We start from the raw sequence: 27,577 nt of genomic DNA, 5'->3' as shown, positions 1-27,577 counted from the left end.
TTTGCTTCTTCTATGTAACGTCACCTCCTGTGATTCATGCTGTCACCTTCTTGTAGACATGTCTATGTTTGCATGACTGCCCACTCTGTCCATTGTACAACAGGCAGAAGTTTATTTACCTGCCCTGCACTTCGGGGACTTTAGGTTATGTCAAGTGTGGGGCACGTTAGGGTCGTGTCGTGTCCACACTGGCAGAAAGCAGAAGCTCTGGCCGCCACTGTCCCTGTGGTTTTCACTGAGGTCTTTCTGGAGTGACGCGACCAAAGCTTCACTGTGGTCAGAGTTTGACTAACGAAAGCCAGTACCAGGCAGTGTGTTCAAAATGCCTCTTCTTAGATGACCTGTTCGAGTATTTGGCCAATTGCTCTGTCCGGTTTCTTTTTTTTTTTTTTAATAGATTATTTATTTATTTCATTTATATAAGTACACTGTAGCTGTCTTGAGACACATCAGAAGAGGGCATCAGATCCCATTACAGATGGTTGTGAGCCACCATGTGGTTGCTGGGATTTGAACTCAGGACCTCTGGAAGAGCAGCCAATGCTCTTAACCACTGAGCCATCTCTCCAACCCCCTCTGTCCGGTTTCTTATTTATATCAAATGACACATTTTAAAATAGGCTCTGGACCGGTGAGATGGCTCGAAGGTAAAGGTGTTTCCCACCAAGCCAGACCACGTGACTTCACTCTCTGGGTTCCATATCGTAGAAGGAGAGAACCGACTCTCGAAAGCTGTTCTCTGATCTATCCAAGCACATGTGCATAAATACTTTTTTGAAAAAGGGCTTGGCGGAGCTCAGTGGTGGAGCTCTTGCTTAGCATGGGCAAGCTCTCGGTTCCATCTCCCACATGCCCCTCCCTACATGGTTCAAAACACACTTAAAAGCGGGCCAATAAGCACATGAAGAAAATGTCCAACCTCGCTATCCATCTGAGGAACTCAAACCCCAAGTACAGTGGAAATCCATCTCACCTCAGCCAGAATGGCAGCGTTTCTTTTTCGTTAAGAAAACAAGAAACGCTGGTGAAGATGTAGACAATAGGAAGTCCTTATGTACTGCTGGCAACGAGGGCTTGTCAGTCGGTGTGGAAGTCCCCGCTACTCGTTACTCAAATGACTCCATGTCAACCTGTCATAGACACACGTGCACAAGTTTATTGCAGCACTGTTAACGTTGTCATGGACCACATGGGTGTGCAAGGACCGTGGATGGCTAAAGATGTGGGTTTACACAGTAGAATTGTGTTTGGCCATAAAGAACAATGCTCTATCATTTTCAGAGATATGGATGCCATGGGGACAGTCACATTAAAAGTGAGTGACACTGGTCGCAGGAAGATAGACATCGTATGTGTTTTCTCTCACTTATGGATCCTGGATTTAAAAAAAAAAAGCTTAAATATTTATGTTTGTGAGTGTTTGCCAGAATGTATGTGTATGTAGCACCTGTGTTCCTGGTACTCGGGGTCAGGAGAGAGCGTTGGATCTTTTGGAATGGGTATAAGGAGGGTTGTGAACCATTATGAGGGTGGTGGGAATCAAACCCTGGTCCTCTGCAAGAGCAGCAAATGCTCTTAACCACTGAGTCATCTCTCCAGCCCCTATTTCCGGAGATATCAAATCACACACACACACAGACACACACACACACTCATACACATGTATGTATCTATGGTGTATATACATATATGTGTGTGTGTGTGTTGTATATATATACATACATATGTACATTGCTGGCCTACTCCCTTTTTTTAAAAAATGTGTGTGCCTGTCTGTCTGTGTGTCTCTGTGTGTCTGTGTGTATCTGTTTCTATGTGTGTGTCTCTGCGTGTGTGTGTGTTTTCAGGCTGTTGGGCTTGGTATTATATGCCTTTACCCACAGCGCCACCTCTCCAGCCTCAGGCTTACATCTGACATCTTTCCCATAGGCATTGTGACTACACATGCGTGCATACCCCCCGTCTCCTCTCTTCACACAAAGACACTTTTATATGATAGAATTAATGTATCTTGAGGACCATAAATAACTCATGACAACAGCTGCCTTTCATGCTTGTCTAAACCCTGGAGTGAGCACAACACGCTAACATGCTGACGGGCACACGGGATGTGGCTGGTGGTACGTCAGCACTCTGGTGCACGCGTTTAAGCAAGCGGAAGTCTTTATACACATGAACTCCCAGGAGCTGGATCCAAGGGTGTGCATGGTCACATTCTGGGGAGTCCTCTTGCTAACAAGCTCTGGAGAGACAAACAAATCTTTTGAATAGTCTGCCTTGCCAGCACAGGGTACCATGAACCTTTCTGTCTATGATGGCCAATGGTACACTCAGTCCTGCCTCCCTCTACTGTTGAATGGGACCTCCATGGGCTGTTTGGGGCAGGGAAGGGGGTGGGGAGGGCTCTGTTGGAGACCAGTTCTTGTTTGTCTAATGAATAAACAAGAGTCACCTATGGGAAGGAAACCCTGCTTGTCACTTCTGCCAGTGCCAATATTACAGGGTCCCCAGCTGGAGAGCCCTCAAGAACACTTGTTGCTCTTGCACAAGACCCAAGTTTGATTCCTGGCACCCGCATCAGGCAAGACAAAGCTGCCTGTAACTCCAGCTCCAGGGGATCCTGGGAGTACTCACACACACACACACACACACACACACACACATTAGAGAGAGGGCCTCAGCCCCAAGGTTCTCAGAGAAATCAGTGAGACTGACAGACCACGATCACACAACTGGAAGAAACCTTAGAAATCGAGTCTAACCCTTGGCTGTGGAGCTCTGTTTGACCCCTTTACAATGCTCTGGCTAGGAGCAGGAAATGGCTGGGATATCAAACACTGCTGCTGAGAATGAGCTAGAGACGGTGGGTGAGATGGGCTCTAGGAGTGGTTTCATTGGTAAAGTGGTTGCTACACCAGGAGGAGGATGTGAGCCCCATCCCTGGAAACCACTGCCTGGTGTGCGGGCATGTGTGGAATCCCAGTGCTGGGGGAGGGGACAGAGAGGAGGATCCCTGGGTTTCACTGGCCAGCTACTCTAGCCAAGTCATTGAACTCCAACCAGATCAGGGAGAGATACTATCTCCAAAGACAAAGTGGATGGCTCCTGAGGAATGACATCCAAGTTTGTCCTTTTGGCCTATACACATGCACATGTGCACACACACACACACCCTACACCGAACTGTTTTGTTAATTTAGTCCAATCTAATAGAGGGAGGGAGAGATGAGAGAGGGAGAGAAAGACAGACAGACAGAGAGAGAGAGAGAGAGAGAGAGAGAGAGAGAGAGAGAGAGAGAATGAGTGGGTTTGGTTTTGTTTTTGTGACAGGGTCTCCTATGTAGTCCGAGCTGCCCTCTTTGAGCTCCATCTTGGATGTGCCACACCCAGCACTGCTGATTTTTAACCTGTGAGTGTGCACATGTCACAGGGCTCACATAGTCAGCCAACAACATGCTGGACTTGGTTGTTTCCTTCCACAGGTGGGTCCCAGGGATTAGACTCAGGTCATTAGGTTTACATAGCAAGTTCAGTCCAGCCAAGGCTAGCGAGTAAGACCCTGTCTCAGTAGAAAAAACCAGCTGGGCAATGGTGGCTGGGGTTACATTAGTGAGCCTTGAATCCGAGCACTCAGGAGTTATAGGCAGGCAGATCTCTGAGTTTGCACCAGCCTAGTCTACAGAATGAGTTCCAGGGCAGCCAGGGCTACAGAGAGAAACCTTGTTCCTTTTTGGAAAACAAAATAAATAAATAAATGAAAAACAAATAAACAGTTTAATTCAGATCCAGGGAACATTTGCTGAGCGAGACCAGATGTTGGGGGGACCTGCTGCAGAAACTCCATCTCTCTCTGGCTGGCATTTCTAAGAGGGCACCACACTTTTTACTTTTGAGGTTCCTGGCTCTCAAAGAGTGTGATTCACAAGGCCAAGAGGAGGATCTTTCCACTCTCTATATTCTTGTGAAAACGCTGGGATGGGTCCAAAGGGCGGGGGCACAGAAGAGGAAGAAAGCCCTTTCCTTCCTCCTCCTAAGGTCTGGGCCAGAGCCCTGAAACAAAGACTGCCAGAGAAAAACAGCCAGGCATTTATCTTCATGTTCCCCACTTGACACTTGCAGGAAACCCAAGACGGCCTTCAAATCCAGCTTCTCTACCACCGTCAATGAAGAATACATACACAGATGGGCAGGAAAAAGGAAAGCTGTTTTGGGGTTCAAGGCAGCAGGCCAGACAGGTCAACTGTGCTCTCAGAAATGCACAGGAGGCTTCTCTGCACTCTCCTGCGTGAAAGAGTCTCAAGTCTCCAGTCATGACTTCACTGTCACTAGGCAGGGAGTGGGGGAGGCAGAGAAAGCTTTTTAGTGACCTTCGGCTCAAAATAAACTTGACGTTAGGTGGATTTCAGGGTGACATGTTCTGATCTCTTTGAGGTAACTTGAGAAAGCAATAGGCCTGTCTGCGACACTTTTCTGGTCCCTGGTTCTGTGAAGTTCTCTCTCAGATTGCTAGTGCAAAGATTCTTATCACATTTGTTACATGTTCTGTGGCTTTTTTGAGAAAAGGTTTTATGCTGTAGCACAGGCTAGACTCAAATGAACAGCAATCTTCCTGCCTTAGCCTTCTAAGTGCTGGGATTACATTAGCGAACCACATCACCAGTCACGAATGATTCTTGTCCAGAGACATCAGACATACAGATGAATCCGTCATGTACAAGTTTAGCCGACCTCCTCCTCCTCTGAAAGTCAGTTTTGTATTTACTAAAAGCAAATCATCTCAGCATTCCTGACTAAGGATTCATCTCTGTCTCTCTTCTAGACTCATCGCTGAGCGCCCTGAACGCTGACATGTGCTCACACCGCTTTGTACAAGTCCCGATACTGCCTTTGTAGGAAGAGAAGCTTCTCGCCTTGCTCTTTGAAAACACACTCTGCTTACAGTGGCCACTCAGCCTTGGTGTTAGAGGAACCAAACCTTCCTTCCTGACTACATATTAAAAAGCCTAGCCACAAGTTAGCGATCGTGGAGTCAAAACTACCAGGAGAGCAGACTGCCAGCATGACTTTTCCTGGAGAGACACGGACAAGGATCTGCTCACCCTAGATAGCACACCAACGACAGACCAAAGAAATCGTTTTGTGGGAGATACAACCCAACGGCTGGCAGCAGCCTCAGGACTTCCCTTCCTGCTCCGGGCTCTCAACAACAGGACCCTAGACTTGGCTGTAGGGAAGAACTAAGGATGAGCCAGATAGAAGCAAAGTTAGTGAGTTTATTAACTATCGAGATAATAATACACAATCGCAAGACAGGTGTGTAGGCTTTTCCAGAGAGTCGTACTTAGCTGTCTTCACAACGGCCACACACAGGAACCTCCCGCCTTTTTAAGCTACATTCTCCAAAAGATAAGCGTTTATAAGCTTTAAGGATTAATCAAAGCTTGAAATTTTGTAAAGGATGGCCGTCTGAACTTCTGATCTTCCCGCCTTCACTCTCCAAGTGTTGGAATTACAAGCATGAGTTATCATGACCACCATTGTACCCACGTTTATACAGTACAGGGGGTGGAACCCAAGGCTTCATGGTAAGTTTGAGGCTAACCTGGGCTGTATGAGATCCTGCCTCAAAATAATTAATCACAGAAGTCAATGTAAAGTAAAATACATGAGCTGGTAACTTAAAATTTTTTTTTTATGTCTATGAGTGTTTTGTATACATGTATGTGTGTATGTGCACCATGTGCCCTCAAAGGTCAGAAGACTGCCATCATCTCCCCTGGAACTGTAACAGAGATGGTTACGAGCTATTGTATGAGTGTTGGGAACCACACCTGGGTCTTCTGCAAAAGCAGCCAGTGCTATTAATTACCAAGCTCTCTCTCCAGCCAGCACCAAGTCTAACTTATATTTTATTCTTGTGTGTGTGTGTGTTTGTGTGTGCTCGTGCATGCATTTGCATGTCTGCCTAGGTCCTTAAAGGCCAGAGGTCCTCAAGAGATCATAGAATTTTCAAGGCAGGGTCTCTAGCTGAATTGGGTGCTTTTTGTTATTCAGCTAAGCTGGATCCATCCACACACACGCTCTGGCTGTGAGTGTGCACAATTTATTTCCTGTTTTTAACATCCTGTTTGTGTTGTCTTGAGGACAGCACACTGTCTCTGGAGGCAATACTGGCTTTATCAATCTTGCTGGGTTTCTTGACCCTCAGCCAGCACGAAAGGTCAGCTAGATCCCAGGGTGAGGGCCTTTTTTCTGTTCCCACGTGCCCTGATGTCCCTGTCTTTCTATTCTCCCTCAGTTCCAGTCAGGTCTACCTCAGGGAACTGCTGAGTTCATCGGTTACCGACAAGTGCATGGCTATTATGAGGTGAATGGGTAACTGAGGCAGTGCCAACACTGAGAAGTCCACCCTAGCGTGGGAAGACATGCTCACTGGAGTTAGAACCTCACTGCAGTTCATGACACGGCCTGCAAGGCTCCACAAAGTCTCCTCTAACCAGCAACAGTGCATTCCTTACATGATCCAGGCCTCCTAGGTCTTGTGAGTGTCCTGAGCCCCCCCTTTCAATCCTGAGGAGATAGCTAGCCAGGGCAGGCCAAACAAGAGGTGACTGAAAGGTTGGTACTATAGTGAGCATATAAATGCACAAGATATATCCACAGGGGGCTGGAGAACTCACTAGTCTGTTAAGAGGGCTGGTGGCCCTTCCAGAAGATCTAGGTTTCATTCTTTAGCACCCATACGGGAACTCAAAACTGCTAATGTCGGTTCCAGGGTATCTAAATGCCCTCCACTGGCCTCCTCAAGCACTGCATGTATGTGGTACACAGAGAAACACGCGGGCAAAACACCCACAGATAGAAAAATAAAATAAAAAAGATGTAACCATAAATTTTTAATCCAAAAGATGCGCTTTTCTCCCCCCAAGATGGCTTTACTGTGTAGTCTAGAGTGGTCTCAAACTCAGAATCATCCTGCCTCAGCCTCTCCGGAGTGCTGGGACTTAGACGTGCGCCTCCACGCCTAGCTTAAAAGCTGTAATTTTGGAAAAGTTAATTTAATGCACCCTTACTTCCAAAAGTCTGGCTCGAATAGCAGTTTCTGGACGAGGGGATGGGAAACCCAGCGAAGCGGCGTGCAGACCCCAATGGGCTAGATCCCGGAGCTGTCATCATAGTCCCTTTTAATCTTACAGCACATCCCTGTCCTGGATAAATGGTGCAACAAATTGTGCTAAGTCTGTTCGGGGACCCAACAGGCAGGGGATGGGGTAGGTGCATAGAACACACGTTTCTACCTCTGCAAAACTCAGGCCAGTCATCAGGAAGGGGTCGCAGCGACGCTGCAGCGACCTGGGCGTGAAGCTATGCAGGTCTGGACCCAGGCGCCCCAACAACAGTCCAGGGTCCTTCCTCGAGCTCCCAAACGCCCTCTGGCTCAGTTGCTTCCACCCCCGCGCCTCCATCCTCCATCTCCGTAGTTCTCCCTCCTCTACCTGGCACAGGCTAGTCTCCGCTAACTTCATCTATGGTGCGGCGGGAGGCATTATCGGGTGAGTTCACATGGGTACGCGGCGTGGCCCTCGCCGCGCCCCGTAGGCGCCGAGTTTCTCTTCCGGGCCACCCTTCTTAGGGAATCTCCGTTTAGTAGTCTTGCCGTAAACGCTTCCACCGCTTCTCCAAGAACCGCCGAGTTTTTGGAAGCTCGGTGTTGGACGAGATCGCGCTAGCCTCCTCCCAAGCCTCCTCCCGGAAGCCCCGGGCGGTGCGGCCGGAAGGGCGCAGGCGCAGCGTCTTGACCTCGCCGGGTCCAGTTCCGGGGTCGTTCCGCTCGGCTGTTCAGTCTTGGCGTCGGGCTCTCCCTTCTGCGTGGCTGCTGCTTCCCGCACACCGGCCCGACCGGAGCGAGCCGAGCGGAACCGAGCGGATCCGGGTCCACCCGGCCCGGCCATGAGCGCTGCCGCATGATGCGTCGCCGCCCGCGCCGTTGCAGCCGCCGGCCGCGAGGAGCCTCAGCGCTGGGCGACCCCGCCCGGGCCTCGGGTGAGTGCAGTGAGAGCGGCGGCCGCGACCCCAGGCGGCTCTCCGCGGCCTCCGCGCTCCAGGCCCCTCGGGGGTCTCCTGTCTTCTCCAGAATCGGGCCCCATTTGCACCTGCAGCCTTTTGACTGACCTTGGACTGGACAGCCCGCTCCGGAGCCAAGCCTTTTCTGTGGCTCATGTCAGGGTCGCTGTCATAAAGTGCCGTCACCCGGTCGTCTGTGAGCTGTGAAGTTTTTGTGGTCATGCCTTGTCGTAGGTCTGTCTTCTCCGATCCTCTGTTGTCTCTCTTTAACGGGACTCTTCTATTCTTTGCTGGTCTTCCTTCTCTTCCCTCCTGCCCCCGGCCGTGTTTTTAGGAGGGTAATTACACGGAAGAACATCTGGGATAAGCAGTTCAGCTTTCAGGGCAATAAGGTTCAACTCTTTTGAACTGTCATCATTTCTAGAACTAAGTCCCCTCTAGCTATTAAATAGGCACATTTTATTAGCCCGTGAACAGTCAGTTTATTGTGGCAATTAAATCGGAGTAATCAGAGTTGCAGCTGTCTGCTCTACAGCGGCTTTCACCGTTTGTGTGTGGTGCTGAAATCCAAGCAACAGTCTGCTTTGCAATCCCCTTAGTGAGTGGGTACGCTTGTGTTTATTTTACCGGCTTGGATGAGAGATCATTTATATTTCTCCCTAAATCTGCCCATCACACGACTCTGAGCTTTCCAATGATCTTTCCAAAGTTGTTGATAACTTTCATTTACCTAAAGCTACATTTAGGGGAAGAAAAAAAAAAAAGATACCTTGTGACACTTGCCCCTGCAGAATTGGTTAAAGAAAAAGGTTCTTGGAGATATTTTACAAAATGGGCTAATGGGAGTATTAACTAAATTTCAGTTTTTGAACGTTGCACAAAATAGATAGGCTGGAGGTGTTGAAACTGGGTTGTGTATTTCGTGGAGTTACTGGTAAGGCACACTGGTTTCTGGGTTGAGAGCGTGGAGGAAAATGAAGAGGTGATTTCACTCAGAATTTGATCAACAACACTTGACTCTTGAGTGTCTGGGCTTGGTTGGTTGATATATTAAAAAATTAAAACTCTAAGCTGGATGTAGTGGGTGCGGTGGGAGACAGAGGCAGGTGGACCTCTTCAGAGTTCGAGGCCAGCCTAGTCTATGTAGTGAGTTCCAGCACAGCCAGGGCTACACAGAGAAACCCTGTCTCAAAACAAACAACCAAATTAGAACTCCGTAGCCTTGCTAATCAGCATGCCTTAAAGCCCTTTTCAAGATGGAAGAGTAGGCAGGTGTAGCCCCAGCATCCGAGAGTTAGAGGTGAGAGGATTGAAAGTTTGGACCTACCTCCAGCAAAGCAAAGCACCATGGAAAAGTATCCATGTTAATGGGATGACCTTCTCTGTTCCAAACTATATTGAAGTGACTGTTTGGACTAGTCAAAAGTACAGGCAGGATTTTGTATTCTTATTGGAATTACTACTTTCTCACTTGAGTGTCAGTGATCTAAGAAAGTATGGTCGATATTCACCCACGGAAAGGAGACTGGAAATCAGTCCCTAAAAAAGTGCTGTCTGAGTGCTTTGGAAGTGGTTTTGTGTCACTCCAGAACTTCCTAGCGTCAATACCTGCAGAGCAGTGGTATGTAATGACTTACTTAAGGCAGCTTTTGAGGGATAGTTCTTAAAAGTAATGTTTTGATCATAACAGCAACAGATGTGATGGCTGGTGATGGCCCACACCTTTAATTCCAGAACTTGGGAGACAGAGGCAGGCAGATTTCTGAGTTCACGGTCAGCCTGGTCTACAGAGTGAGTTCTAGGACAGCCAGGGCTACATAGTAGAGAAACCCTGTCTTGGAAAACAAGCAAAAACAAACAAACAAAAAACCTCTGGTAGCATGCTTTAAGAAAGAATTAATTAGTTGATTAATTAATTTATAAATTAGTGTGTTTGTGTACATACCTGCCCCATGTGGGCCAGAAGAGAGCATTGGAATCCATGGACCTGGAGCCACAGGTGGTTGTGAGCTGGGAACTGAATTCAGGTCCTCTGGGAAAATGCCATGTGTTCGTAACCACTGAGCCATCTCTCCAGCCTGTATACACTTTTCAAAGAATGCTTTAAGCACAAGGACAGAACAGAATGCATAAAATCAAAACTATCATTCAAGTTCTTGTTCCCTAAACTGAGCTCCCAGGCAGGTGAACTGACCCCTTGCTATGGCACACTTCAGTTATATCAGCTGAGAGTCAAAGTCCTCCGTGAGCCTTGCTGAGGTACAGTGTTTAGGAGGAACGTGTTCACTGCAGACACTGCATGTTGGGGTGGGGTTTTCCAAAGCCACCAGCTCAGGCATGGTTCACAGGAAGGACTCAGAGCTCACTGAAAGGGATGGCACTTAGTTGGTTTATTATAGAAAAAGGCTGCAAATTAAACTTGGTCAGGGGAGAAGAACAGAAGCCAGGGGAGTCTCAAATACCAGCTTCTGCCATTCTCCCCTGGGACCCCAGCTCCCTGACACTGCTGTCTGACAGTGTGTGTGGAGTATTGCCAGCTCAAGCCTCCTCTGACGCAGAGGCGGGATTGGTTAGTGGAGCAATAGGCGGCCTTCCTTCCGGGCAGATGGATACCGAGACACAGAGCCGCCCAGCTCAAGCATTGTTAGGCTTCAACTCTTCCTGCTTGAAAATGGACGTCTTTGCTTTGTCATCGACTAGTCACTGTCCCCTCTAAGTTGTGGAGGACATATTGATCAGTGAGTGTGGTGATTTGAATATGCTTGGCCCAGGGAGTGGCACTATTAGGAGGTGTGGCCTTGGAGTAGGTGTGGCTTCGTTGAAGGAAGGGTGTCACTGTGGGTTAGGTTTTGAGACCTTCCTCCTAGTCATGTAGGAGCCAGTCTCCTCTTGTTTGCCTTCTGACAAGAAGAACTCTCAGCTCCTCCTGCACCATGCCTGCCTGGACACTGCCATGCTCCCGCCGTGATGATAATGGACTGAACCTCTGAACCTATAAGCCAGCCCCAATGAAATGTTGTCCTTATAAGAGCTGCTTTGGTCATGGTGTCTGTTCACAGCAGTGGAAACCCTGACTGAGACAGTGGGAGAGCTGTGTCAGTTCCAGTCCCCTTCTGTCTAAAAGTTCTGATGTAGGTAGACTGTGGTAGTTTGTTTGTAGTCCTGGATGAGACAGAGAATTGCTTGGGCCCAGGAGTTTGAGGCTAGCCTGAGCAACACAGTAGGTCTTCATCTGTCTTCTTCAGTCTCCACATTCCATTTTTGCTGCTGTCTGCAAACATTTCTTGTCTTGCTGCTCTGAGCCCTGCTTACTGCCGAGTTCCATCTCTGTACACAGTCTGTAGACTTCTGTTACGTGTTGAATGAAATCCAGACTGTGTACTGTGTCTTATTGGCACAGCACCTGATCACTTAAAAAATACTATATCCAATCAGTCCTGAAGACAGTGGGTGCTTAAAAGCTCATGAATGAATACTTGTGCTAGGCAGAGAGAATGAAAGTGAATTTTGATTGGAAGAAGCAGAAGCCAGGAGGAGCTTACCAGATGAGCGCCTCATGGGGAGAGGTGGAAGGACTGAGCCTAGACCAGCCTGGAGGAGAGGTCAGTAACGCAGCACTGAGGGATTTGGGCCCGGTAGATTTGGGGAACTGAGCTGTGATTTTGAACAGTAACTGTTGACACTGGAATCTTGCTCTGGGCTCCTTGTTATCCTTGGGGAAAGAATTCAGATGAGACACATCATAGTGTGTGTCCCTCTCGAGGGTGAGAGTGGGCAGCGGCCCAAGGGAGCACTATGGAGGGAAATGCAGGATAACAGTGACCAGAGAGCCCGTCATGCTGACCCTCATGTTTAGGCAAGCTTCATGCTATGCTACTGAAGTGTCTGTGGCAGACAGCTTTCCTGAGAGGTACCTTCCTATGCAGGTGGTTGACAGGCCCACGGGACTAACCCTTAAGGACTGTACTGTGTGTAAGTGGGGCAGGCTGCTCAGGTCAGCAGAGGCACTGAGTCTGTAGGAGACTGAGTGCAGGCCCAGGAGCTGCATGGGCAGGGCAGAGATGTGGTCGGATGTAGGATGGTTCTGGAGGTCAGACCTTAGACGTCGGGGCTGCAGGCAGAGGCCGGCGAAGCTGAGTTCTTAGCATGTGACCTTGGTGACTAGGAGGTGGTGTGCTGCTCGTTGAAATGGCGAGGGTGAGATTTAACAGAGGGGTTCTGCTCCCATCTTCCAGCTGTGGAATTCACTAGTAGCCAGTTAACCAGGCAGTGATGTCACCAGTATGGGTATTTACTAGGTTGAGTTTTTCTTCCCAACATCCCGGAGGTCACTTGAGAGAACACAGAGGGAGAGAAGTCAGGCCCCATCCTGGGTGCTCCTGGACTGGAGACCTGTATGTGGGTGTGGCTGCTGAGGGGAGAGCCCAGTGGTATGTTCCACCCCCCCCAGGTGACTCTTTTCCCAGTTGTGTGCCCCACCCCCGAGGTGACTCTCCTCCCAGTCATGTGCCCCACCCCTGAGGTGACTCTCCTCCCAGTGGTGCGCCCCACCCCTGAGGTGACTCCCTTCCTAACCTCCTGCTTCTGTGCCTGTGTTCTCCACCTTCGACCTTTGTGACCTGGTGTTCCTACTGCTGTTTTATTGTGATTAAGTATTTAAAAGACACTTCTAGAAAGGTTAAACCCAGCTACTTACTGCTTGCAGTGTATAGCCCTTGCAAATGTGTTGCCACTCAACTTAGGTTGGATGTGTCTGTATTTTCTTCAAGGTTAGTAGCTTTTAGACTTAGAGGAGAGAATAATAGATGTGTGTGCAGAGGTCATTAGCACGGTGTGGGAGGCCAGCCCCACACTGGTCATCAGCACGGTGTGGGAGGCCAGCCCCACACTGGTCATCAGCACGGTGTGGGAGGCCAGCCCCACACTGATGACTGCTCACTTTGGAAGTATTTGCCATGAGCACTGTTCTAGGTCACACATTGAGGGTTGTCTCCCTTTGAAGTTGTCCCCGCCCTGACTCAGGTGCCCTTCTCACTTGGCTGGTGACATGCCCAGGAAGCCTGTTGGGGGGCACAGGTTTACGTGACCACAAGGAGAAGTCTGCTCCCCTGAAGATGTCCCCTCTGAATGCCCAGAATTTCCACCTCATCTTAAGGAGTCCTGTATCTTCCCTCACTCTGAATCTGCTGCTAGGTTTCCTCAGGACCTGGACAACTCCAAGTTCTCAGCAGTCCAGGTTTTAAGCCCTTGCCTCTCCCTCCTGGACTCTGTTTTGCAACTCCAGGCTAAGTCTTGCCTTTAGCACCTACATTTCTGTCACTAGCTCTTTGCTAGCCTGGCACCTCCTTCATGAGCCCTGACAGGGCCTTTGGACAGAGAGGCCAGCCCTTTTCGGTGCTTTCTGAGCGTGGTAGCGTCTCTGCATTCTGCTTTCTCTTCCTGGGCTCCACAGCTGTCCCTGAACTTCACTGTACTTGGCCGCCCAGCCTGCCTCTCTGAGAGCGGGCTGCTTTAGTCTCCATCACCCTACATCTCTTCAGACCCTTCTTCAGGTGTCCAAAGGCTGTTGTATTGGGGTTTGCTTACTTGAGAAGGGGTCTCTTTGCAGCCAGTTCTGTGAGACCTGAAACTTACAGTGTAGACAGATTGGTTTTGAACTTGGAGTAATCCTCTCTCTGTTCCCGGGTGCTGGGACTAAGGCACCCACTGTCACCTCCAACGTACATTTTAGCAAGTCCCCAGCATCCTGTGGCTACACACCACCATCCATCCCAATCTGTGGGAGGACTGTCACACTACCCACCCTCCAGCCTATGCAACCACTGATGTTTAGTTAGCTGGGCTTTCTGCTTTGCTCAGTTTGTGACGGTGGTTCAGTGTGGAGCCTTTTCACTCTGCACACTTAACACTGTTCTCGGGAATCTCCAGGAATGCATCATTTCCAAGCTGCAGCACGGAGACAGAGACAGTTTTTCACTCACCTTTTGGAGGGTACCTGGTGACTTCTGCCGGGCAGCATTGAGGACCCGCGCTGTGCACGCTCTGTGCAGGGGTTTGTGGGACTTCTGCCTTGGATCACTTGGGAGTGTGGATGTGAGGTTTCCTCAGGGTGAGGCAAGACTTCCACCCTCTAACAGTTGCCTTTTTCCTTAGCCTCTCTCTCCTTTGTGGTTTTGTTCCTTGAGCCTGCACATGTGGGCTTTCTTCCTTCAGAAGTAGGACTGTTGTGAGCCTGCACCACTCTGATGGCCTTAAGACAAATTCAAAGCAAGGACAAAAGATCAGGGCCTCTGGGACACGCCTTCTCTCACGCTCAGTCCAGTGGCTTAGTCGGCTTACTCGGCATCTGTTCTTTTTGGGCGAAATGTGGCATGGTCATAGCAAGGTGCTGTGGGCGTGGTGGGCATGGAGATGCTCTTCTGTAAGGTAGGGAGATCAAGAGTGTCTTCTGTGCTCCTGCTGGTATGGAAGGAGGGGACCCTGGGGAGACTAAAAATCAAAGCTTCCTTTTCTCCCTCTATGAAGAGTTGCTTTTTCTTGCCTAGCATTCATGAGGCCCTGGAAAAGAGCTGTAACTTTCTTAGCAGTCAGTGGTCCAGGATCTTAGCAGTGTACTGAAAGTGCCAGGACAAGGTCCCTGGTGGCCCCGTGAGCTTTGTCTGTGGTGGCCCATTGTTTCAGCCCTCCTGGTTCCTTCCCCACCCTGCTTCTTTTCTGGAATGTTCACATTCCCAGTTCTCCAGAGTCTGTGGTGCGCTTACCTATCTCCTTTCTCCCCGAGCTGCTGTGCTGTGGCCCTTACTCTAAGTCACAGCAGTGGTTAGCTACTGGGTAGCTTTTGGGTTTGCCCTGCAGACACCCCATGGTCAGTGTGGTAGCTATTCCTGGTTGTTGATTTGCCTATATCTGGAATGAGCTACAATCCAGAATTGGAAGGCTCACTTGTGATCCTGATCTTGAGGCATAGTGGTTATGAAAAGCTTAAGCCCACGAAAGGTAGTACACGCCTTTAATCTCAGGAGACTAAGGCAAGTCCCAGATCCAGGCGTGTTGATACACACCTTTAATCTGGGCCATACGTTCTGCTGGAGACCTACATAAGGACACTAGAAGAAGGAAGATTCACTCTTCTCTGCCTGCTTGCCTTGTGGGACTGAGCAACTGCTAGATCCTTGGACTTCCGTTCACAGCTGCTGCTGACCATTGTTGGGGAGTTGACTACAGACTGTAAGTCATCCACACATTCCCTTTCTACATAGAGACGACCATAAGTTCTGTGACTCTAGAGAACTTGACTAATAGAGTCAGTGACCCAGTCTTCACTCCCCAGCAGCCAGCAGGTCCTCGCTCCCGTGACTGCACGGTGGTCCCCAGGCCCCACTCGTTCTGCTTGTTTGGGTGAGAGGAGCCAATAGACTCTCCTGGGTGGTGGTCTTCCCCTGCCAACCCACCCCGTCTTGTTGTCAAGTACTGTTTGTTTGCTGCCTCTTCAGAGCCACCCGTCCTCTACCTGAGTTTTGGTGCCTGAGCAGGGCACTCGAGGACTGCTCAGTGGGACCCAGGCCTGTCCTCCCTCACAGCTCCTCGAGAGTGTTGTGCCCTTCCCACTTCTTGTCTGTGGGCTGCCATGCGGCCAGTCATCTTTCCTGATCACACTGGTTCCCAGCCAGAGGAACTGTCACGATCTCTCCCTGACCCCTTTGCTCAGTTAGTCAGCACATTGTTTGAGAACCTTGCAGAGGAAGCTCTGGTCTTGAGCCTTCCATCTCTGGGCTTTTGTAAAGAGGCTAGCACTTGGATGCCCAGCCCCAGGTGATGAGGTGCGTCTGTCTGTGACAGAGGTCTGCTTTGTTTCTGTATGTAGGGCACTGGTTTAATGTGACTACAGCACCCCTGCGATCAGCTCAGTGTGAGGCCAGGGTCCCAGGCAGACCTCGGGGGATTACAGGGTTAGATGTCACATCTCTGGTCCTTAGTGGAACCCATCACCAAAAGATACTGATTCTTGAGTTCCTGCTGCTTCTGTGCACATGACACAGAGGTGGGATTCACGGTCACATAGATGGGAGGTGGCCTTAGCTCGGATGCGCTGATAGGATGCATGTCCTCTGAGGCTTTTCCCCCCAGCTCCGCCCCAGTCCCTGCAACCGGCACGCCAGCCCTCTCCCTTTCTCATGGACACTTCACAGAGGCACAGGCAAACACATGCTTAATAAAACAACTTAATGAGTTTCCTTCAGGCATAGTCTCACTGTTTAGCCTAAGCTGACCTCAAACTTGAGGCAGTCCTCCTGTCTTGGCCTCCTGAGTACTGGGGATGCAGCCAGGTATCACCACAGTGGCTACTTAGTGAACTTTGCTTTGATAAGTTCATGTGTCCATGTCACTCAGCCATGGTTGGCTGTTGTAGTGTGCCCTGGTCCTAGCTGTTATGGTTTCATAGTTTGAGCCCATGAGTTATCTCAAAAACATAAATAATAAAATCAAGAATTTTGTTTCCAGGGTTGATTATTTGCTAGTGACAAGAACTCTGAAGCCTAGTGATTTCGTTGTTGTGGACAGTCGCAAGTGCAGCGCCACAGTGCTGCTATAGGTTGTATGTGTGGCGTCCGGGGACCTCTAGCCTCCGTGCCATGTGCTGCCCTGTCACACAGCAAGTAACCGGTCATCGGGTTTCTTGTCTTGCAGGCCACATCACACAGGACAGCATGTGGCTTACAGTCCTGAAAAAGAGGCACAAGTGCTCCCATGATGCTTAGAGGCAGCTTGTAAGGTGAGTGTGGCCAGTGCATGCCGGGGTCTCTCTCCAGCTCAGACTGACTTTGAACTGTCGCACAAGCCACCAGTCCAGCTCACTGCGTTGCAGCTGTGGGGTGTGCGACAAGTAAGGTGTGTGGATTCAAGTCCAGAGGCAGCTGCAGGCTGAGGCCTTCCTTTCCACTATCTGTTTGCCTTTGCCCCAGGGAGGAGTCTCCTGACTGACTCCTTAGCCTTTGGCCAGTACCACAGGATCAGTGTAAGAGAAGAAGAAGAAGCAGGGTAGATGGAGATCCTGTGATGTCCCAGGAGTCTGTCCTTTACTCTCAGCGAGAACAGAGTACGGTCTTAGGTGCAGGTATACCCCACAGTGAGAACAGCAAGTTTTACTGTGCAGAGAACAGTCTCAGGAACAGGTAACCCACTAACCTGATGGACATGGAAGATTCTGTCACCTCACAGACACCAGTTGTGATGGCTGTTCCCAGTTGTCAACCTGACTGTATCTGGAATGAACTACAATCCAGAACTGGAGGGCACACCTGGACCCAGATCTTGCGGCTGGAAGATCCTGGCTTTTGACCCGGACCATGAAGCATAGTAGCCATGAAAGGCAGAGGCCCAGGCAATACATGCCTTTAATCCCAGGAGACAGAGACAAGCAGATCTCTGAGTTCAAGACCTGCCTAGGACTGAGCAAGTTCCAAGTAAAGAACAGTTTAGGTCCAGGCGTGTGGTGCACACCTTTAATCTGGGCCACACCTTCTGTTGGAGGCCTGCATGAGGACTATGGAAGAAGGAAGGCTGCTTTTCTGCCTGCTTGCACTTACCTGCCAGCACATCTGTTGGAACCTACTTCTTCAGGATTCCAGCTTATACAGAAGACCAGCTGAAACACCCGGCCTCATGGGACTGAGCAACTTCTAGATTCTTGGACTTCCCATTCATATCTGCCTGTTGTTGGGTTAGTTGGACGGCAGACTGTAAGTCATTACAATAAATCCCCTTATATAGAGAGACATTGCATACATTCTGTGACTCTAGAGAACCCTGACTAATATGCCAGTGTTCTCGGGGCTCCTCCAGAATCGATGGTCAAGAGTGGATCAGCAGACACTAGGATTTGTCGGGGGACATGGCTCCCGTGGGTTATGCAGCTCAGTGTCATATTTGCCAGCCAGTTGGTTGTGTGCTCTCTGTGTATGGAGTGCTTTCCTCACTCTCTCCTTTCCCATTGCACTAATGCAGTGACACAGTGACGTGGGGTGGGGCACACTCAGACAGCTGCAGTCGCCTGTTTTCAGGTTTGGTACAAGGCCGGCTGCACGTGCTTGTCTTCCTAGCACTTGGTGGGTAGGGACTGGGGGGTCAGGAGTTTAAGGACAGCCTGAGCTACAGAAGACCTTGTCTCAAAAGAACAAAGGAGAAGGAAGTGATGCCGTGACCTGGAGGGTCAGTTCACCCTGCTGCCTGACAGTGTTTCCTCTCCATGTAACAAGGCCAAGACACGGCCCGACTCTGCCTCCTTCCCTGTGCCTGCCATGAGAGTCTCCGCCCTTAGCAAACATGCTGAGAAAAGGGCAGGCCTGGCAGGCCCGGCAGGTCCGGCGCCGTGGACAGAGCAGTTCTACGAAAGAGCCTGGCTCTTTAGTTTCTCCGACCTATGTCTTCTTGGCAGTGAGAGGCCACAGGAAGGATGGGGATGCATAGACAGAGGAGAGTTTACAAGGTTAAAATGATGCGCTAGAACTGCCTATGGTCCCAGACTCTCCACAGAAGCAGTCACACACCTGCGTTAGCCTGGGGGGAGGGCGGGAGCCAGGGGGAGCTCAGCCTGGTGAGCCTCTAAGAGAGGAGGACAGAGTGCTCTCTGACATGCTTCTCCCTGTGTGGAGGAGGTGAAGAACCCTGTCCAGAGCACCACAGGTCAGGTCACTGGGGACAGCAGTGTCCAGCACGGTCCTCTATGCTGTGCCAGGCTTAGATTCTGTACACCTCGTGCCTTTGGTCATCTCTTTGTGGCAGGTGACACTTTGCATGCACAGACAAACACCACAGTGTGGGGACTCACTGGGCCGCACAGCAGGGCAGTGGTGAGGACAGCGGAGGCTGAGCCCTTGCCTAGTTTGGTACTTATATTCTCTTCTGCTCGGTGTCTGAGCTAACTACACTTGCGGCTCTTCATGTAAAATGTGGATGTGTATGCGTGGTTTTGCCCAGGAGCCTCACCTGCTCTCGCCACCTCTGCAGGGTGTGTCAGGGAATCATGCAGCCGTCGGGACACAGGCTCCGAGACATCGAGCACCATCCTCTCCTGACTGACAATGACAATTACGACTCTGCGTCCTCCTCGGCCTCCGAGGCTGACATGGCAGACAGGGTGTGGTTCATCCGAGATGGCTGTGGCATGGTCTGTGCTGTCATGACGTGGCTTCTCGTCGTCTATGCAGACTTCGTGGTGACCTTCGTCATGCTGCTGCCTTCCAAAGACTTCTGGTACTCTGTGGTGAACGGAGTCCTCTTCAACTGCTTGGCGGTGCTCGCTCTGTCCTCACACCTGAGGACCATGCTCACTGACCCGGTGGGTACCAGCCTCTGTTAGAGCGTTCATGTCCTGATGCTGTGAAGGAGTGCACACACACACACACACACACACACACACACACAGTACAGCATAGGCACAGATGCGCACATGCGTGGACGGTGTGCTGGGCTCTTCTCTGGAGCAGATCCCCATTGGGTTGTGAGTAGCACAGACCTGTACTTCAGTTCTTCAGGTCCTGATGTAATAAAGGTCAACTTAGAGATTCCAGATCAGGGGTAGCTGTTTCTCAGAAATTTGAGACCCCTCTTTGTAGCAGCCCCAGAACCAGGGGAAATGACCAGGGCTTCCTCCTGCCAAGGGCAACTGAAGACCACGTGAGAGCAGTCCCTCCAGGCAGCCAGTGCAGGCACATGAGGCCATGTGTTGATTCTAAGAAAGTTGTCAGCTTCTTTACAGCACTAACTGGGACCCTGGTGTGGATTCCTGGTCTGTGCATACCGTGCTTGTGTCTGCCAGGTAAGGGTCGCAGCATCAGGAAGGTTGAAAACCACTGCTGTAAACTTATGTTGCCTTCTAAGATGGAGGCAAGGCTGCCCTGCCTCAGGCTGCCTCCCTGTTTAGTTAGAATCCACAGTGTAACCTTTGCTTCCTCTCCTGACTCACAGTGGCCTTGGCTAGCCTACAAAAGGGACCAGAGCCGTAGATCTCATCCTGTGGTACACTGTCTGCCAGTGACCTGGGTTGCCTGTGGGGCCTCTGACCATACTAACTCCCTTCCTCAAACTCAGTACACATAGGTTTTCAGGAGCCTGTTGTTTTCCTGAAACAGATTCTCACTGTGTAGCCCAGGATAGCCTCAAACTCGGCCATCCTCCTGCATCTGCCTCCCCAGTGCTGGGATTATGGGCATATTTTATAGATGTCTAGTTGTGGGTGGGGGAGTTAAGACGGTAGTCCACTGTAACCCTGGCTAGCCTGGAACTCACTTGATAGATCAGGCTGGCCTACTGCCTCTAGACTGTTAGAATTAGGGGTCAAGCCTTGTTTTGTTTCCTGCCTCCCTTTTACCCAACCTGAACTCAAACTGTGTGCACAGGGAGCTGTCCCCAAAGGCAACGCCACGAAGGAGTACATGGAGAGCTTGCAGCTGAAGCCGGGTGAGGTGATCTACAAGTGTCCCAAGTGCTGCTGCATCAAGCCGGAGCGCGCCCACCACTGCAGGTATGTCAAGCCGGAGCGCGCCCACCACTGCAGGTATGGCGGCTGCCCTCAGCAGAGCCCAGATGGTCCCTATAGTCCCATGGGAGTTTTCAAACAGTGCAGGAGATGAGCTGGACAACAGTCAGAGGAAGCAACAAGGTGTCGCTTGTTTTCCTGGCCTGGCCCTGAATTTGTAGCCGGAGAATCAAGCAAGCCTCTTTATGCCTGCTGCCCCTGTGTGTGGCAGGATCTGCCGACCAAATGCAGCCTCCTGTAGGCGTGCTTTCTGACTGATGCTGGTTAGTGAGAAGGAGGAGCAACGGGCCATCCCCCACCCACACAGGCGCCTTTGGAATGTCAGCCTCCCCTGGGCCTCCACTAGCCTTTGCTGCAGTCTCTCATTTCCCTGCTGTGCCAGGGTGGATTCTGGACAGTCTGCTGTTCTTGGAGTGCTGATGTTAGGTGTGGGTGACCTGGGATACTTGTCCATTCCTGGAAATCTCTTGGGCTTCCCTGTCCTTGGACTGAGTCCTTGTGTGTACACAGAGATGGAGTGTGACCTCCCCTGGAAGTTATCTTCCTCCTGATGGGTTGAACTTTCCAGGAGGAGTAAAAGAAGATGTGCAGGACCATTCAAGGGTCTACAGGGAGGAAAACCAACACAGGAGGCTTTGTCACCTGTGGCTGCGGAGAAAGTGTGGGAAGTCTATCTTCCCAGCTAGGCCCGAGGTGGCGTAGAGATGGAACAGTGGCATTGGGCTGGGGGTGGCAGCGGAGAGCGACTGGCTGTGGCACAGATCCTTTGAGTGGTCACCTCACAGCTCTGCAAGTGGCAGAGTCACTGCAGTGTTTGTGAACAGAGAGCTGCTGTGGCAGGGACCTACTCACATCCACTGGAGATGAGCTAGGAGTGGCCTGGGATCTTCGGGTTGGCAGGTGCATGGGGGACATGCAAAGCAAACCTAGGTATAATTATGGAGTCTGGCGGGGCCGAGTTCTCACTGGATACTGTCAGTGATGGAAACTGTTTCAAAACACAGGGAGGTTAGGCAAGAACAGAAAGAACAGGTAGGAAAAGGTACAATGCATGCTTGTAGTCCTAGCACTGAGGAGGCCGAGGCAGGAGAATTGCCATGAGTTTGATGCCAGCCCAGGCTACATAGAGACTTGTCAGAAGTGCTGTGCAGAGATGTCCTCCAACCTGTCCCACCTTGGATTTCGTTTGGTGTCACTGGTGTCCCCAGAACACAAGGTATTAAAAAGTGTACTCCCTGTTGCAGTATTTGCAAGAGATGCATTCGAAAGATGGACCATCACTGCCCGTGGGTGAACAACTGCGTGGGAGAGAAGAATCAGAGGTTCTTCGTGCTCTTCACCGTGAGTGCACGTTTTCTGGAGACTGCATTGGACTGGAGGTTCTGAGAACTGAGTGGGCTGGAGTTGAGGGTGGTGTTTAGCCACAGCTAATGCCTGTGTGGCACATGCAGAGCACACTCCAGGGTGACTACCACTTGTATTACATCACCTGTGGGCTGTAGGTTTGCCTGTCCATCTGTCACCGTTGTCATACACAGGGCCTCCCTCAGGCACAGAGCTCACTTCCCGTCTGCTTATTTTGCCCATGCGGCTGTCGGGCTCTCTCCACTGTGGTCTGGGCCACTGGCGCTGCCTGCTATTTACTCCTCCCTGCCAGCCTTCCCCTGGGGTTGGGGGAGTAAGCATGGCTAGCCTCTGCTTATAGGATAATAGCTTGTTGGAAACGGCTAACCCGTCTCCTTCCTTCTAGATGTACATAGCTCTGTCTTCAGTCCATGCTCTGATTCTCTGTGGGCTTCAGTTCATCTCCTGCGTCCGAGGGCAGTGGACAGGTAACTAAGACTGTGTCATTCCTGAAAGTGCTGCAGTGTGGGGAAGGCCCCAAGGGAGAGCTGGGCTCCTGGATGGGAGGGAGGGAGGGAGGGAGGGAGGCCTCACTCTAATCACTCGAGGTTGGCTTGCTTGGTTTTTGGGTTTTGGGGGGTTTTTGAAATAGGGTCTCACTTTGTATCCAGTTTGGCCTTGAACTTGGAGATGATTCTTCTCCCTCAACTTCCTAAGTGTTGGGGTAACAGGTATAAGCCACCGTGCCAATAGAGTTAATATTTCTTAAGACCAGAATGTCAGCTTCATCCCTGCCATCATTGGCTGACGCCTCACTCAGTGCATGGCTAATGTGTGATAAATCACTTCAGCTACTTGCAGACTTTTGACACTAGAGGCGGGCAGGGTTGCCACTGTTGCCACCCGCCTTGTGCTTGCTTTCTGGCTAGCTTAGCTGATCCCTGTTCACAGCTGCCTTGGTGTGGCCTGATGGGGTATCCAGACAGGTGTAGTCTGGACAGGCATTTGTTGGTAGCTACAGAGAGGCAAGAGGGGCTGGACTTGTGTGACAGTGTCTCTAGTGTAGGTTTCCCATGGAGCCATACAGTGTAGACACAGGAGGGTCCTTTCAGGACAGTTGCATACGTCAGGGAACCCATGCACAGCTGCTCAGGTGGCTGAAGCAGAAGGGTCACAAGTTCAAAGCTAGCCAGGTAACTTAGTGAGACCCTATCAAAGTAAAAAGAGGGCTAGGCTACACAGTGGGAGAAAGTCGGTGTTTGCTGCCATTGTAAAGCCCTGGGTATATAGTCCCCAGTGCAGTGAGACACTTCAGGGTAGGTGAGATTGCCGGCTGCCAAGGATGGTGGTGGGGCTGTGTGCCAGGCAGGGCCGTGTGCCAACTTCTTAGCGCCAGTGGGCCTTGTGCAGGAGCGCAGACTCCTTCTAGGACATGTGCACAGGGCCCCTGTAGAGTAGGGCAGCTGTACACTGATGTGCAGGCCCTGTAGAGTGAGGTGGCTGTATACTGAGCCCCTCCCTCTCATCTGCAGAGTGCAGCGACTTCTCTCCTCCCATAACTGTAATCCTGTTGGTCTTCCTGTGCCTTGAGGGTCTGCTGTTCTTCACCTTCACTGCAGTCATGTTTGGCACCCAGATCCACTCAATATGCAATGACGAAACGGTGAGTCTTGTCCTGCGTCTGCAGGGGGCGGAGTTGGGCACTGTCAGCAGCAGTCCACATATACATGTGGCTTCTCCAACCTTGGGCCCACAGGCCTGTGTTTGCTGCTCTCTCCACTGGGGGAGCATAGTGTCTGGGCCCAGGATTGGTTTAAGTTGGTAAAACTAGGCGGGCTCCTGGTCAGAACTTAGCGGGTTTCAGAACCAGGAAGGGCCTCCTATTCTTGCAGGCCTAGAGAAGGTGCTGCCTAAATACAGATCGAGTAGGAACTGAAGCAGAATGTTGGTCCCATCCAGAGGCCACGGTGCCACAAGAGCCACAGCCAGGTTGGCTTTGAGGCCGATCCATGTAGACGGCTGCAGCTTGGCCGTGTGAGAGACAGGGAGGAGCGCCCAGCTCCACACAGACTCTGGAGGCTTGTAGCGCGCCCGCTGTGTGCAGCACACTGTGTGCTGTCTGTGCCATGTGTAGCACACTGTGCAGCCGTGTGCTGTCTGTGGGTCTCTTCTCACTGCTGCTCTGTCTTCCGCTCCCAGGAGATCGAGAGGCTGAAGAGTGAGAAGCCCACGTGGGAGCGAAGGCTGCGGTGGGAAGGGATGAAGTCTGTCTTCGGGGGCCCCCCCTCCATCCTCTGGATGAACCCCTTTGTTGGCTTCCGATTCAGGCGGTTACAGATGAGGACCCGCAAAGGAGGCCCGGAGTTCTCAGTATGAGCCTTCAGGGCAGGAATGTCTGCAGACATCCATGCTCGGTGGCCTGCAAGCATGGCAGCCTTGTGGGCCGATGGAGCTGGCAGCTGACGGACCATGAGCAGCCTCATGGACCTTGGGCCACAGGCACTTGTCACTTCTTGTGTGTACTGCCAGGAGAAGCATGCAGTCCCGGGAGGCCATCCTCTCACCATTGTGACCCTTGGGATGTCATGGGGGCCGTGAGCACCCACGGGTGGAGTTGCTTCTCAGTCATGAAGAAAGCCAGCACAGCAGCTGCTGGGAGTCCTGCTGGCCCATCCCCAGCACCCCCTGACTGGAAGGGGTTTCCACAGAGACTCTGGAGGGCTCCGACACCTAGCACTGAGCACTGAAAGCGGCTTCCAGAACACTCCCTGCTGTCCCAGAACGGCCATCCTTTGACCCTTCCAGCAAGTCTGTGTGTGCTCATCTGTGTGTGTCTGTGTGGTGTGTGTGTGTGAGCATGTGTCAGAGTCAGCAGTGTTGTTCAGGCACGTATGTGGTAGACAAGCTGTCTTTCAGACTCCAGTGTTTCAGGGAAGTGGGACGCACTGCTGGCCCTTGCTGGCCTACTATGAATGTATCCTACAGTGTCCAGATCCAAAGAACAGGCATGCCTGCGCATGGGCCCGGCCTCTTGCTTTTATTTCACTGAAACTTTAGTGTTTGAGGGCGTGGAGCTGAGGTTTTGTTGTTCCAGTCAAACTAGCAACTGCAGCAGTCTCTCAACAAGGGAATGCTAGCCCCATGCTGAGGCCCAGCGCTGTGGGGCGGGCCGTGGGGAGCCCAGCCGGAGAAGCAAGCTACCTTGGGCCCCTGTGGGCAGGTGCTGCAGGGTCAGACAGCCTAGTGACAGCCTGAGCTGTCAGAGTGGTGACAGGTGACTGTTCCTCTACCCATGGCACTGCAGTCAGTGGGGCCTTGGTATGGGCTTAGAGTTCTGTCAGTACACAAACAGCTCCCCTCAGGGGACTTGCCTTAAACTCTGGTTGTTCCTTTGCTCTGGGTGAGAGCAGTCTGACAGAGGCTGGGGACTTCCTGAGAGTCTCCTCCCATGCAGACACCAGTGTTTCCCTTCTGGGACCAGCTGCCTTTCTGTCCCCAGGACACCATGACTGTTCTTTCGGTGTCAGTCGCTTGTGCCCTGCCCTCATCTGGGCTCCTATGCTACTGAGGTGAGCCCCAGGGACCTGAGCCTAGCCCTCACGCAGTGAGCAAACCATGGGGCCACATCATGGCCTCTGATTGTCTCTGCGTCCCTTTGCACATGTGTCTGGGCATGGAGGCTCTGGCGGTCTCACCCTCCAGTGTGGCGTCTGTGGCGGTGAATCCAACCTGAGTATACTTGACTTTTCATTCCTCAGTGTGATTTTATATGAAATAAAGTAACCCGTCCACAGTTGTCACCCTCCTGCAGCCCTCTTCTTCCTGGGTGACCTGCCTTGCTTTTCCAGGACCTGCTGTGTGCCTATGAAGGGATCTGGGTCTAGTGTCACCTGGGTAGTTGTTGCCTCACTAGGATTTTACCCTAAGACCCCTTAACTTTCTCTTAATTAATTTTGGGGAATTTTTAAATGTACTTTAAAATAAAACTGACACTGAGCACAGGCACTGCTGAGGGCTAGAAAAGAGGCAGGTATCGCTGTGCCTCTGCAGCTAGTCTGCCTACAGAGTCTGTCTCAAACGGGAGCAAATCAGCACTGGGGAGCAGAGGCAGATGGTTTTCTCAGAGCTTGAAGCCAGCCTGGTCTGCATAATGAGTTCAAAACAGCGAGAGCTACGTAGAGAGATTCTGTCTCAAAAAAAGCAAACCAAACAAACAAACCCTCCCAGAAGAGCCTCCGGCATTCAGTTTTTAAGACCCAGGGTCTCCCTAAATTGAACAAATTGGCCTTGGCCTCAAAATCATTCCTTCCCCTCCCAAGGGCTGAGATAGCAGGTTTGTACCATGTCCAGGGCCTTACAGCTTACTGTGTACACTCTGGAGCTGGAGAGAAGGCGCAGTGACTAAGGGTGCTTACTGCTGCTCCAGAGGACCCAAGGTTGGATCCTAGCATTCATATAACGTGGCTCATGGCCATCTTAAATCTGGCCGCAGGAGACTGGGCACCCTTCTCTGGCCTCTGCAAGTACCTACATACACATACACATTCTGGGCTGTGCGAAAGGAAGCAAGGGCCAGTCTCCTAACAGCTCAGTGGCTTTCTAGAAAGTCTAGGAGGCTATGGAGGTGGTTGTAGGCATGTACCCACACAGATCACAGGTGACAGCATCCCTTTGCTTCCTGTTAGCTTGGGACTAGCTGCCTGTGTCCCTTTCTTTGGTAGTACACACTTTCACTGTGCAGCTTAGACTTGCTCAAGATGAAGGGTCTATGGCTAAGCAGAACCTAGCTTCCTTTGGTCAGGTCACCATGTCCTCTGCCCCACCCCTTTCAACCCCTGGACACTCCTAGCCAGCTGTCCCCAGACTCCTGGATTCAATCTGCTTGAGAGTCACACCTTCTAGATCCCTGTAACTGGTGGTGGTGGCACAGCTGGGCGGTGGTGCCGCACGCCTTTAATCCCAGCGCTTGGGAGGCAGAGGCAGGCCGATCTCTGTCAGTCGGAGGCCAGCCTGGTCTCCATAGCAAGTTCCAGGACAACCAGGGCTACACAGAGAAACCCTGTCTCGAAAAACCAAAAAAAAAAAAAAAAAAAAAGGACTGACAGCTCTTCTGGTGATGAGTTCAAATCCCAGCAACCACATGGTGGCTCACAACCAACCATAATAAGATCTGATGCCCTCATATGGGTGTCTGAAGACAGTGACAGTGTACTTACATAAGATAAATAAACAAACAAAAGACCTTTGGGTGGAAGTGAGTGGGACCTGGAGCAAGCAGGACCCATAGCCACCAGGGGTCAGAGCAAGAGGGAGAAGGGAAGGGGAAAAAAAACATCCTCAGCTTGGCTAGATGACTTTGCTAGACCAGGGTTCACCTCACCTACCATCCCACCCTCCACTGCAGCTATCCAGGGCTCCAGCTATATAGTGATGTTTAACCTTGCTTGTCCTGTCCTGTGCTGGGCCCCTGGAGTCCTTCTCCCTCACTTGGTCCTAGGGAATGTCTTAAGTGCACACCTACCTCTGCTTTCTTTCCTCTGGCTAGTGAGTCAAGTCTGGGGCTGCCTACACCCACCATTGCTTGCCCTTGCAAACCCTATTTTCTTTTGTCATCTTCCAGAAACCCCCTCA

General features: G+C 51.1%; 1 protein-coding gene across 1 annotated transcript; it reads left to right on the top strand.

The window, feature by feature from the left end:
• Window positions 1-7,676: 7,676 nt before the first annotated feature.
• Window positions 7,677-25,746, top strand: Zdhhc7 (zinc finger DHHC-type containing 7). The gene is made up of 8 exons (XM_028753778.1): window positions 7,677-8,043; window positions 16,753-16,837; window positions 19,072-19,402; window positions 20,463-20,587; window positions 21,847-21,943; window positions 22,353-22,434; window positions 23,479-23,609; window positions 24,146-25,746. Exons 3-8 carry the CDS (start codon window positions 19,088-19,090, stop codon window positions 24,320-24,322), a joined length of 927 nt encoding a protein of 308 aa, XP_028609611.1. The 5' UTR covers window positions 7,677-8,043; window positions 16,753-16,837; window positions 19,072-19,087; the 3' UTR covers window positions 24,323-25,746.
• The last annotated feature ends 1,831 nt before the right edge of the window (window positions 25,747-27,577 follow it).

Source organism: Grammomys surdaster, unplaced genomic scaffold (assembly GCF_004785775.1).
Source record: "Grammomys surdaster isolate TR1022 unplaced genomic scaffold, NIH_TR_1.0 128, whole genome shotgun sequence".
In the NCBI taxonomy this organism is placed as follows: Eukaryota; Metazoa; Chordata; class Mammalia; order Rodentia; family Muridae; genus Grammomys; species Grammomys surdaster.
This window is presented reverse-complemented; position numbering and strand designations above follow the sequence as displayed.

Bases quoted from the DNA above. Each gene is read 5' to 3' on its own strand.
- Zdhhc7 (XM_028753778.1), top strand. From the start codon at position 19,088: ATGCAGCCGTCGGGACACAGGCTCCGAGACATCGAGCACCATCCTCTC. The intron at 19,403-20,462 runs GTGGGTACCAGC...CTGTGTGCACAG, and splicing joins GGACCATGCTCACTGACCCG to GGAGCTGTCCCCAAAGGCAA. The intron at 23,610-24,145 runs GTGAGTCTTGTC...TTCCGCTCCCAG, and splicing joins CAATATGCAATGACGAAACG to GAGATCGAGAGGCTGAAGAG.